The following is a 12,247-nucleotide window of genomic DNA, read 5'->3' on the forward strand; positions in this document are numbered from 1 at the left end:
TGTGAAAAGGAACTAGCAGTGTGGGAGGAGGAGAAAGGTGAGTTTCTGCGCTGAGAGGACAGACAGCAGCTGTGTGAACTCCTGCAGGGCCCGAGGCAGCAGGCGGAGCTCAGCTCTGCCCCGACCTCCTCCGCCTGCCCAGGTCTCCAGCTCTCCCGAAGTTGCCCCGGGAGACACACCCTGGATCTGTCATTTCCGCGCTTTCCGGAGCTCAGAGCGAATGTGCGGTATGAACCCGTGAAAGAACCGAGGCATGAATGAGCCTCCTCCCCGCAGGCTGGGGGCCCGGAGTCCGCGGGGAGCCGAGAACCCCGCAGACCTGCGCCCCCCGGAGCGCGCGCCCTGGGGAGGGGGGGTGGCGCGCGGCTTCCAGGGCGCCCCCCGCGCTGAGCCCCGCAGCTGCGGGCATGGAGGGGGCCCGGACGGCGCCCCGGAGGACGGAGACTCCGAGTCCTGGGTGAGGGACAAGGTGCTTTTCCTATTGCACCCGGAGAGGTGGCTGGGAACTCCGGGGCAGCCTGCGCGGGCAGAGGGGCCGCCTGGAGAGCAGCTGCCCGGGGCGCTGGGGTCACAACACCCGGGGCTCCACGGCCCGCCTCCTGCGGGTCCGCCGGGGGATCGGGTGCCTAGGCCCGTGCTGGTGCGGGTGGAGGACTACCAGGTGACCCGGGAGGTGATGCAGACCGCGTGGACGCGGGCCCGGCTGACCACGCGCACCGAGGAGCGCTCCGTGACCGCAGTCACCTTCCGGGCCAGCCGCGCCTGAGGCTGGATGCGGGCGCTGCGCCTCGCCGCGGACCCCAAGCGCAGGCTGTGGGGAGGAGCTTTTCCAGATCCCCAAAGCCAGGGACTCCTCTCCCACCCACCCCACGCCGAGGATACTTCAACAGGAAGGAGAAACCCCTGGAATGTTCATGGCTGGCAAGATAATCCTTAAAAAAACAAAAGAAGAAGGAGAAGGAGAAGGAGAAGGAGAAGAAAGAAAGTTCTTCTGGGACCTCCAACTTTAAGAAACTGAGGCTCTGTGTCTAGGGAAGCAGAAATACCCAATACTGATTGCAGCAGTGAAGACAACATTAGTACCTCCTTTACGGCATAAGCACTGGGACAGTTTTTGCCAACTCAAAAGAAGAAGGAAAAAAGGTGATTTTTTTTTTTTTCAAATGGACAAAGTGCAGGGAAAAAAAATAAATAAGAAAATCTGTTAACTTTTCATTTTGCAGTAGTTATCAGTGGATCTAGTCCCTGCCTACCCCCATTTCTCTAAGAATGCAAACAAAGCAGGGGAATCCAGCGGTAGTGCAGCTGGTTAGGCGCACGTGGCGCGAAGCACAAGGATCCAGGTTCGAGGCCCCGGTTCCCCACCTTATAGGGGCGTCCCATCACAGGCGGTGAAGCAGGTCTGCAGGTGTCTCTCTCTCCCTCTCTGTCTTCCCGTCTTCTCTCCATTTCTCTCTGCCCTAACAACGACGACACCAATAACAACAACAATAATAACTATGACAAGGGCAACGAAATGGAAAATAAATTAATTAAAAAGGAAGAAAGCAAAGCAGAAGAGAAATGTCGGGTCTGCTCAGGGGTGGGACTAGATGGAGAAGTTTGTAAAGAAAAAAAAAAGAAATCTGCAGCTTAAAGCGGTAAGTAAATAAAAGCTTTTACTTTTTTACTTGTTCCCTTTTTTAATGAGTGCTTTAATAGTGATAAACATGATAACAAGATTGTGGGATAATAGGGGTACAATTCCACACAGTTCCCACCACCAGAGTTCCGTGTCCCCTCCCCTCCATTGGAAGCTTCCCTTGTCTTTTGCTCTTTATAGACCTTTATTAAAAAATACTTGAATCCAATAAACATGCTTTTGATTAGATTTTTTAATTATTTTTTAAAGAATTCATTTATTTATTCATGAGAAAGATAGGAGGAGAGAAAGAACCAGACATCACTCTGGTACATGTGCTGCCGGGGATCGAACCCAGGACCTCATGGTTGAGAATCCAATGCTTTATCCACTTGGCCACCTCTCGTACCACAGATTTTTAAAAATTATTTAAATATTTAAATGGTCCTATAAATCTTACGATGTAAAAGTTGACAAATGTTTGGTTTTCCACAAAATGACTTCTATCTTCTTCCTGTGCTTAGTTTTTTTTATTACTATTTGCCATCAAGATTGATGTTCTTAAAAAATCTCCTCGGAGTCGGGCGGTAGCGCAGCAGGTTAAGCGGAGGTGGCGCAAAGCACAAGGACCAGCGTAAGGATCCCTGTTCGAGCCCCTGGCTCCTCACCTGCAGGGGAGTCGCTTCACAGGCGGTGAAGCAGGTCTGCAGGTGTCTATCTTTCCCCTCCTCTCTCAATTTCTCTCTCTCCTATCCAACAATGACGACATCAATAACAACAACAATAACTGCAACAATGAAAAAAAAAAAAACAGCCAGCGCAACAAAAGGGAATAAATAAATATTTTTAAAAATCTCATGTCTACCGCAACAAGTTATTTTATTTATTCCTTTAAAAAATTAAACACTTGCCTTTGCTTATTCTTTAATACTCTGACCGGGTTTGGAGCAGAGCACTCATTCTGGAGATAAACTGCTGGAATTTATCACTGTTCAAAGGGCATTTAGTTACTGTGAAACTAACAAAACCTGTGGAACTCTGACTTTTGAAACCTAGATTAAATATGCTACATGCTACACGTTTTGTTCATGCTTACTAAGATGTAAAAATGATCACCTTCCTCCTAAAAGGTTGAGGATGACCTTTAGAAAATGTATTATTATTCATTTCTTTTATTTTTATTATTTATTTATTTATTCCCTTTTGTTGCCCTTGTTTTATTGTTGTAGTAATTATTGTTGTTGTTATTGATGTCGTCATTGTTGGATAGGACAGAGAGAAATGGAGAAAGAAGGGGAAGACAGAGGGGGGAGAGAAAGACAGACACCTGCAGACCTGCTTCACCGCCTGTGAAGTGACTCCCCTGCAGGTGGGGGCTCAAACCGGGATCCTTACGCTTGCTTGCTGGTCCTTGTGCTTTGCGCCACCTGCGCTTAACCTACTGCGCTACTGCCTGACTCCCCTTATTATTATTTATTTACATTTATTTCTTGCCAGAGCCCTGTTCAACTCTGGCTTATGGTAGGGTGAGGGATAGAACCTGGACTACCAAGCCTTAGGCAAGAAAGTCTCTTTGTATAACTGTTATGCCATCCCCCTGCCCAGAAAACACTTAACCTCTATGGAGTCAAAAGATGACTGAGGACATCCTGTGTTTTCTAACTCATGTTTATAAGAAGCACTAAGGGAGTCGGGCGGTAGCATAGAGGGTTAAGTGCAGGTAGCACAAAGCACAAGAATCGGCAATAAGGATCCCGGTTCCAGCCCCCGGCTCCCCACCTGCAGGGGAGTCATTTCACAGGAAGTGAAGCAGGTGTGCAGGTGTCTGTCTTTCTCTTGCCCTCCTCTCTCCATTTCTCTCTGTCCTATACAGCAGCAACAACAATAATAACTACAACAACAATGAAACAACGAAGGCAACAAAAGGGAATGAATAAACTTTTTTTTTTTAAAAAAAAAGAGGAAGTACTATAATCAGGCTGATGTCCATGGCCTATGAGCTGGAGAATCATCACTAGCAGTTTTCAGGCTTTTGAGGTTCTCACATGAAAGAGGATTCAGAACCTTAGGCCACATGTGTTCAGAATTGTTTTATAGGTAGAAAGGGTAATAATGGGCCCCGTAAAACAAATAATTTTTTTCCTCCAACAGTCCTGGCTACTGCGTGAGATTAAAAATTCTGGACAAATTTCATGTTTCAATACATTTGGTTGTGTTTTGTCATATGCTTCCATCAATCATGGAGCACTACCCAAAGTGAGTCTCTTTAACAGTGACCAAAAACAGTGGCAGCGTCATTTAGTTACCTTGTTTATGGAGCCAAACTCAACTGCATTTTCCTGGGTTCAAAACAGACTTCGTTCAGGTGACTTAGGATGAGTGCTAGCCTCAGTGCCCTTATTTGTTAGTTAGGGATAATAGGTGCTTCCAACCTCATTACTCCCTCACCTGAGATTAATAAATGTAAAAATATGTATTTTTAAAGTTTTTTTTCCTTGCCTCCGGAGCTATTGCTGGGACTCAGTGCCTGCACCATGAATCCACCATTCCTGGAGGCTATCTCCCCCCCCCCTTTGTTGCCCCCGTTGCCGTAGCCCTGCTGTGGTCAGCATTGTTGACGCTGATGTCATTCACTGTTGCATAGGACAGAGAGAAATCAAGAGGAGGGGAAGAGAAGACAGAGAGGGGGAGAGAAAGACAGACACCAGCAGACCCGATACACCACCTGTGAAGCGACTCCCCTGCAGGTGGGGAGCTGGGGGCTCGAACCTGGATCCTTACTCTGGTCCTTGCGCTTTGCGCCATGCGCACCCAACCCACAGCGCTACCACTCAACCGCCTATTTTTAAAGTTTTAATTAGTGATTTAATGATGATTAACAAGACTGTAACATAACAGGGGTACAATTCCACACAGTCCCCACTACCAGAGTCCCCATCCCCTCCATTGGAAACCTCCCTATTCTTTATCCCTCTGGGAGTATGGACCAAAATTCTTTATAGGGTGCAGAAAAGTGGGAGTTTTGGCTTCTATAATTGCTTCTCTGCTGGACATGGATATTAGCAGGTGGATCCCTACCCCCCAGCCTGTCTCTTATCTTTCACTAGTGGGGCAGGGCTCTGGAGAGGTGAGGTTCCAGGACACATTGGTGAGGTTGTCTGCTCAAGGAAGTCAGGATGGCGTCATGGTAGCATCTGCAACTTGGTGGCTGAAAGATGATAAGATATAAAGCAGGACAAATTTTTTAATAAACAGGAGCAAAAAAATATTGAAAACAGTGCTTGACATATAGCAAATGCTCACAGTCAATTCTTCATATTATTAATGCTGTTATTTTTCATCCTAGTCAGATTTTAGTGGCTTTGTTTATTACAGGAAAACAAAACGGCAGGCCAGAATGGTTCCTGCTTTCTTATCTATGTCCATTCTTCTTCTGTCACTGGGCACCTAGGTTGTTTCCAGCTCTCGACTATTGTAAATAATGCTACAATAATTGTATGTTAGGGAGGGGTGTTCCTTCAAGTTAGAGACTGTACTTTTCAGTAGATACTCAAAGACGGGATAATTGGATCATATCAAACTTTTACCCATGTTATTTTCCATAATGGCTAAACCAATATACAATCAAACTGAAAAATTATTATTATTATTATATTATTATTACTATTATTATTTTGCCTCCAGGGTTATTGCTGGGGCTCAGTGCCTGCACCATGAACCCACTGCTCCTAGAGGCCTTTTTTTTGTTTCCTCTTTTGTTGCCCTTGTTGTTGTAGCCTTGTTGTGGTTTATTGTTGTTGTTGATGTCATTCGTTCTTGGATAGGACAGAGAGAAATGAAGAGAGATGGGGAAGACAGAGAGGGGGAGAGGAAGACAGACATCTGCAGACCTGCTTCACTACCTGTGAAGGTGGGGAGCCAGGGGCTCGAACTGGGATCCTTATGCCAGCCCTTGCACTTTGCGTCATGTGTGCTTAACCCACTACACTACCGCCCTACCCCCCAAATTATTATTATTTATTTACTTATTTTGTATTTTTCCTTTTGCCTCAGGATTACTGCTGGGGCTTGGGGCCTGCACTATGTATCCACTGTTCCTGGCAGCCTGTCTTTTAAGGGGAGGGGAAGATAGAGAGGGAGACAGCAAGAGAGACACCTGCAGACCTGCTTCACTGCTTCCACCCTACCTGGTAATGTGCTTACAGGTTTTCTTTAAACAGCTAACCACTGAAATGAAAGTCAGTTGAAATACTGTTGAATTTACTTCACAGGCTTACATCTTCCAAGCAGAAGCCCGTCTTGTGATGAGCCTGAGGGAGCTTTTCTCATTCACAGTGTCCTGGAAGGACATGAAGGAGAAGGAGAAGGTGTTACATTCACTGCAAAAAAAAAAAAAAAAAAAAAGAATTGAGGAAGTGATATTCTACAAGGAAAGAGGAAAGTGAAGTAGAGAAAATAAAAGCTCACGTCCACCCCTGGATGTCTTTTGAGATTTGGTATGTTTACAGTCTGGTTTTATTTATGTGACACTTTTTTTTTGGTGAGTTTTTGTACAAACATACATGCATTTCTTTTTCTAAACATAAGCAATATTCATCATATGTAGATGGTTGATTGTATAAATTCTGAAAAAAAAGATATTTAAAGTGACTTCATCACGGTGCAAACAGTTATAGTAATCATGGATTTTGCATGCTTAGGGGTTGTGATGAAAAAAAACAGAAGAAATAATGAAACACAGGGCCCGTGATGCCATCAAGAGCTGCTGTCTGAGCCGGCTGTCAGCATAAACCTCTGTGAAGCTACATGGCCACGAGTCAACAGGAATCAAGAGCACTGTGTGTGTGTGTGCGTGTGTGTGTATGTGTGTGTGTGTGTGGCCTTTGACCTGAGATGCCGTTACGTGACACATGACTAAAGGGAGAGCATCATCTCTGCATAAACTAACATAGACTGATGTTGTGTAAGGTGTGGGTTGTGAAGTAGTAATTCGGGCATCTCCGAAATGGTACTAAGGTGGTGTAGTGGGTAAAGCATTGGACGCTCACGCATGAGGTCCCAAGTTCAATCCCCAGCAGCACATGTACCAGAGTGATGACTGGTCCCCCCCCCTTAGTCTCCCACCGTTCTCATTAATAAATAGGTTTTTTTTCCCAAAAAATGGTACTTAGGGCACAGTGCCATAGCACAATCCCACGTAACACTGAGGCTCAAACCTGGCCCCAGGAGCACTCAGCCCAGTGAGTTGCACAGACTGGTACATTGGTAGAGTACAGACTGGAACATAAGCTTGGAGCCCAAGGTTCTATCTTGGCACCACGTACAACAGAGTCAATACTTCTCATTAAAAAAAAAAAGAAGTGAGATAGATTTAGGAGCTGAGCCAACTCTGTGGTATCTCTTTCTTCTCTCATCTCTGTCTCTGAAAATGTGGCCAGTAGTGATGATATCACTCGTGCTTAGAGTCCAATTACTTCCTCCTCTGTCTCTTGTCACTCTCTCTCTCTCTGAAATTCTTTAGCAATCTGAAGATATTTAAAAATGGACAACTCTTAGCCCCCATCCAACTCTATTGAATGAGAACTTGAATTCTTGCTAGATTCCTAGATGACGTGCTAAAACTTGAGAAACTGATATATACAGTCTATTGAATTCTTACCTATTTTGCCATTCACAAAACACAGTTTTTCCCCTATATTCCCTGCATTAGCATTATTATCTCTATGTTGTCATCATAGAAATAATACCTTGCAGGGATATTAAAATATTCAGAGATTTTACAAACTGAACTTTTATTGATAGTGATTTGTAAATCAGGAAAAATAACTCCAAAATGCTTTGTCGTTTAAAAAAATGTATTAAAGTTTCTTTTTTTCCTAATGAAACATTAATTGTGTTTAATTTCTTTCAGTAATGCAGTCCTTTTATTATCTAAGAAATACATATACTTAAAAAATATATATATATATACTTAAACTACATATACTTAAAATCTCCCTAAGGGGGAGTCAAGCAGTAGCGCAGCAGGTTAAGTACACGTGGCGCAAAGCACAAGGACCGGCATAAGGGTCCTGGTTTGAGCCCCTGACTCCCCACCTGCAGGGGTGTTGCTTCACAAGCAGTGAAGCGGGTCTGCAGGTGTCTGTCTTTCTCTCCCCCTCTCTGTCTTCCCCTCCTCTCTCCATTTCTCTCTGTCCTATCCAACAAGGATAACATCAGTAACAACAACAATAATAACCACAACAAAAAGACAACAAGGGCAACAAAGGGGAATAAATAAATAAATGAAAATCTCCCCAAGGGGAAGAAGACAGGGAATCATTAAAGAACGCAGCACAGTTGCAACACCTCTGAGTCAGGACTTGTCAGCCATCTCTGAATTACGAGGGGGTAAGAGAAAAAGATGGAGCAAGAATTGTAATCTCCTGACTCAGATAGGAAAACAAATGCTATCACTCTTAGGCACCCTGAATCTTTATGACTCCTCTCTGTACTATGCTCTTTAATTAGGAAGGGCAAATCTTGAACTACTTCTCTAGATGAAGATAAGAAACAGTTCAGTTTACTTTGGAGAGAGGAAGGAATTAAGATCACTTCTCATGCTGACAGTGCTTACCAGCAAATCTAGGGCTTGGTTAGCTTCAAAGCAAGGAATTTAAATTCAAACTTAGATGTGTACTCTAAAACAGAGTTAGTATTTTTGGAAAATGCATTCACTGCAAAGAAAAAATAGAGACTTTTTTTTTCCCAAACGTTGATATAGGAAGGGAGTCGGCCAATACTGCCTGTGCTTGTCAGGCAAGTGAAGGCAGGCAGAGCAGTGGGGAATATTTATAGCAACCAAGGTGACCTTAAGGTCCTCAGCTTGGCTATTTTTTTTTTTTCAGTGTGGTCTCGGGAGCATGTCTGTGGACTTATGACTAGGCCAGTATTAACTCAGATCCTTGAGACTGTAAGATTAACACTGTACAGGCCTTTCTAGCCCAAAAGGAGAGATGGTTAAATGTACAAATTTACAAGTAAGGGGACCAGGCAGTGGCACACCTGGTTAAGCATGCATAGTACTAAGTGTAAGGACCGAGGCTGGAGCCCCCAGACCCCGCCTGCAAGGGGGGGACGTTTCATGAGCAGTGAAGCAGGTCTGCAGGTGTTTCTCTCTCTCTCCCTTTCGATCTCCCTTCCCTTCTCAATTTCTCTCTGTCCTGTCAAATAAAAATTGAAAGAAAAAAAATGGCCACCGGGAGCTGTGGATTCGTAGTGCTGGCACCAATCCCCAGCAATAACTCTGGTGGCAAAAAAAAAAAGACAACTAATCAACATGTTGGCATGGAAGAAGGATTCTGTAACCTCTTCTTAGTAGCACACCAAGAACTAGGGGGTGAGCAGGATTTATCTCAAGGGGTGAACAATAAACAGTACATTGCTTTCAGAGATTTTGAAATGATGAATCGGGAGTAAAAGTGTGTCTGCTTTTTATTTTTACCATATACTAAGTTACCAAATGTTCTTCTCTTGAAAAACAAAAACCTTCTGATCTAAATTATAAAACCATCTTGTAAATACAGTTTGAATTCTAATAACATAAACGGAAATTTCAAATTAGCACAGCCTTTTTTTTTTTCTTTACTACTTATCTCTGTATGGAAGGGAACTTAAAGACCTCTCCATGCTTTTCTAATACCTGACGCTCTTCCCCTCCCCTGCCACACACAGATTCAGATACAGGTATTTACTTTTGGAATAAAAAGACTATACTTTCAGAGATCGTGTCTATAGTTCTTTATTTTCAGAGTAAATTCCCTGGGGTTCAGAATATGTGGAATTCACTTATGCTACAATTTGTTTCTTCAATCTCTGTATATTTCCCTGTGTACAATTCAAGGGTAGATTCAGGGTGAATGCTAACACAGCAATTATTATGATTACGAGTCAGGATTACTTCACTTTTGACATATATGACATGTACAATTTTAAATAGGAAAGCAACCAAATGATTTTGCTTGATAGCTGCAAATTTTGTTCCTATGCGAAATATTTTGCTGAATTTGAAAATATATTTAACCTGAAATTTCTTTTTTTTTTCCCCTCTTTTCACTCTCCCCCCCTTCTCTTTTCCAACAGGGATACCCCCTAGGACTCAGTGTCTGCATTACTCCACTGTTCCTGGCACCCATTTTTGTTTGTTTGTTTGTTTGACAGAGGGTAAGGGACTGAGAGAAAGAGGAGATACAGAGAGAAGGAGACACCACAGCTCTGCTCCAAAGCTTGTGAAAATTCCCCTGTAAGTGGGAAGCAGTGACTCGAACCTGAGTCTTTTTATCTGCTAACACATATCCACTATTAGGTGCACCACCACCACACCCCATAGATTTATGTCTTTTATTTTTCAACTAAAGCATGAATCAAGTTGCATGAGTGGTACAATTTAGTCCCTTTTACTTTTACAGACTTTCTGATTTTGTTACCGTTTATTTCTTAGCTACTTGACAGTTATTTACATGTTATTATATCAGGCAAAGGGATTAAATCATTTGCTTTGCTTTAAAACTGTTGCTGGACATTATTGTCTCACACTGGTGTTCAAGATTATCTGTCATTATTTAGGTCATGGCCCAGATATAGGCGTAAAGACAGCTGACCTAAGGGGCTGGAATGAAAACTCACCTTTCCTGACCTCTCACTGAAACAGGCTCTGTTTCTCTCCGTGTGACAGAAGGCAGCCCGCTAATGAAAACTATGAGCTTTTATTTACAGTTGATAGACTCTTGAGCCCCAGCTGAACACTGACAACGTGCAACCTATTGAACGTGTTCAAACAATAAATTAAAGGAAGCACATTCCTTCTCTTTATCATTTGCAATTTCTTTTTTTTTAATCTTTAATATTTATTTATTTTCCCTTTTGTTGCCTTTGTGGTTTGTTGTTGTTGTTGTTGTTGGTGTAGTTATTGTTGTTGTTATTGATGCCGTCGTTGTTAGATAGGACAGAGAAAAATGGAGAGGAGAGGGGGAGACAAAGATAGACACCTGCAGACTTGCTTCACCGCCATTGAAGCGACTCCCCTGCAAGTGGGGAGCCAGGGCTCAAACCAGGATCCTTACACCGGTCCTTGCGCTTCACACCACGTGCGCTTAACCCGCTGCTCTACTGCCCGACTCCCTATCATTTGCAATTTTATCTAATTCACCTGGGACTTCAGGGAACCTTATTCTCTGTTAACCTATTCTAAGATGATTTTATGGAAATCCTTTGGTTTAAGATGACCAAGAAGACAGTAATAATAACTAACCCTTAGTTTGGACTTTGTTTAGATAAGTTTCTTTTTAACTCCTCTTCTTAGGATGAAAACTTTCCACTGTAAATTCTTTCTCTGGCATTTTGAGAAGGATCGTTAAAATATCTCTTAACAGAAAGAATAATATGGGCTGATCTCACTCATAAACAGAAGTTGAAAAACAAAAGCAGAAGGGAAAACACAAGCATAACTTGGACTGGAGTTGGTGTATTGCACCAAAGTAAAAAAGACTGGGGGGCAGGGGGTGAGGGAGTTCAGGTCCTGGAAGACAGAGGAGGAACTAGTAGGGTTTGAACTGTTATTTGGAAAACTGAGAAATGTTACACGTGTACAAACTACTGTATTTTATTTTACTGTTGACTGTAAGCCATTAATTCCCCAATAAAGGAATTTAAAAAAGATATCTCTTAGCACTTTCCAAAGACTATCTTTCTCAAGAACCTGGGAGTCATACCTTTGAAATACAATCCTTAAAGAAGATAAAACCCATTATCTCCCAGAGTCTGTGGGAGGGTAGGAGCCTAAAGTCTATGGACATTAATTAGAGAACACAAATACCTTGTTTAATCACAGAGAGAAGAAACAGTCTCCCTCTCTAGTACCTTTCACTTGGTCTGCTCAGCTGTAAAAACCTTTTCCCACATTCTTTCAGCAGGGCTGAATTCACACTAAGTCCTGTCATCTCTTCACTACTGCAACAGCCTTACACATAATGATTCTTGACAGCTTAACTTTGATGCGTTGTTTGCTTTACTAGAAATTAGTTGAGAACAGGAAAGGAGCAGTATCTTTGACTTCATCGTGGCTAAAGACGTTTGCATCTCAGAGGAACTCGGAGTAATTTCTTCGTGCTACTGACAGTGACTATATACTCTCGATATTCTTTGCTGGAGCTTCACAGGACAGAACACAGGTAGGTGTCTGTGGTTTTCAGGATCCAGTTACATCTAGAGCAGAGCAGTCACCTTCTGTGCCACACTTGTTATACTCACAGCCAATTACTATTATTAATGCCCCCACCGCTTTTATTATTCACAAAATGAAGTCAGTGGACTATGCTTGTTGTTATCCTCATTTAAGTCTTGAAATTTTTTATTTCATTTTAAAGCTGTTCATGGACAGCTTGGGTCAAATCATAATCAAATGCCCCTTCCCCCAACCAGTCAGAATTATTAAATGCTGATATTCAGATATCCACATGCAGAGGTTCTACTTCTCATCAGTTCTGTTCATTTTGCTCAGTCTTAGAGAATGGTAGAAAAGTATGGAGCTTAACACATGGACAGCCTGACCTGACATTAAGAACTTTCTGCCACGATGCACTTGTTTAC

The 12,247-nt window shown here is 43.0% G+C and overlaps 1 protein-coding gene and 1 long non-coding RNA gene across 2 annotated transcripts; both read left to right on the plus strand.

Moving 5' to 3' along the window:
• Positions 1-150: 150 nt before the first annotated feature.
• On the plus strand, positions 151-1,330 carry C4H6orf141 (chromosome 4 C6orf141 homolog). Its single transcript, XM_007523300.2, has one exon. The coding sequence runs from the start codon at positions 254-256 to the stop codon at positions 764-766; it is 513 nt and encodes a 170-aa protein (XP_007523362.1). The 5' UTR covers positions 151-253; the 3' UTR covers positions 767-1,330.
• An 18-nt stretch (positions 1,331-1,348) lies between these two features.
• On the plus strand, positions 1,349-11,317 carry LOC132537983 (uncharacterized). Its single transcript, XR_009549380.1, has 3 exons — positions 1,349-1,640; positions 5,893-6,117; positions 9,743-11,317. It is a non-coding gene; the product is annotated as an uncharacterized LOC132537983 (long non-coding RNA).
• Positions 11,318-12,247: the final 930 nt, after the last annotated feature.

Source organism: Erinaceus europaeus, chromosome 4 (assembly GCF_950295315.1).
Source record: "Erinaceus europaeus chromosome 4, mEriEur2.1, whole genome shotgun sequence".
NCBI lineage: Eukaryota > Metazoa > Chordata > Mammalia > Eulipotyphla > Erinaceidae > Erinaceus > Erinaceus europaeus.

Bases quoted from the DNA above. Each gene is read 5' to 3' on its own strand.
- C4H6orf141 (XM_007523300.2), top strand. From the start codon at position 254: ATGAATGAGCCTCCTCCCCGCAGGCTGGGGGCCCGGAGTCCGCGGGGA.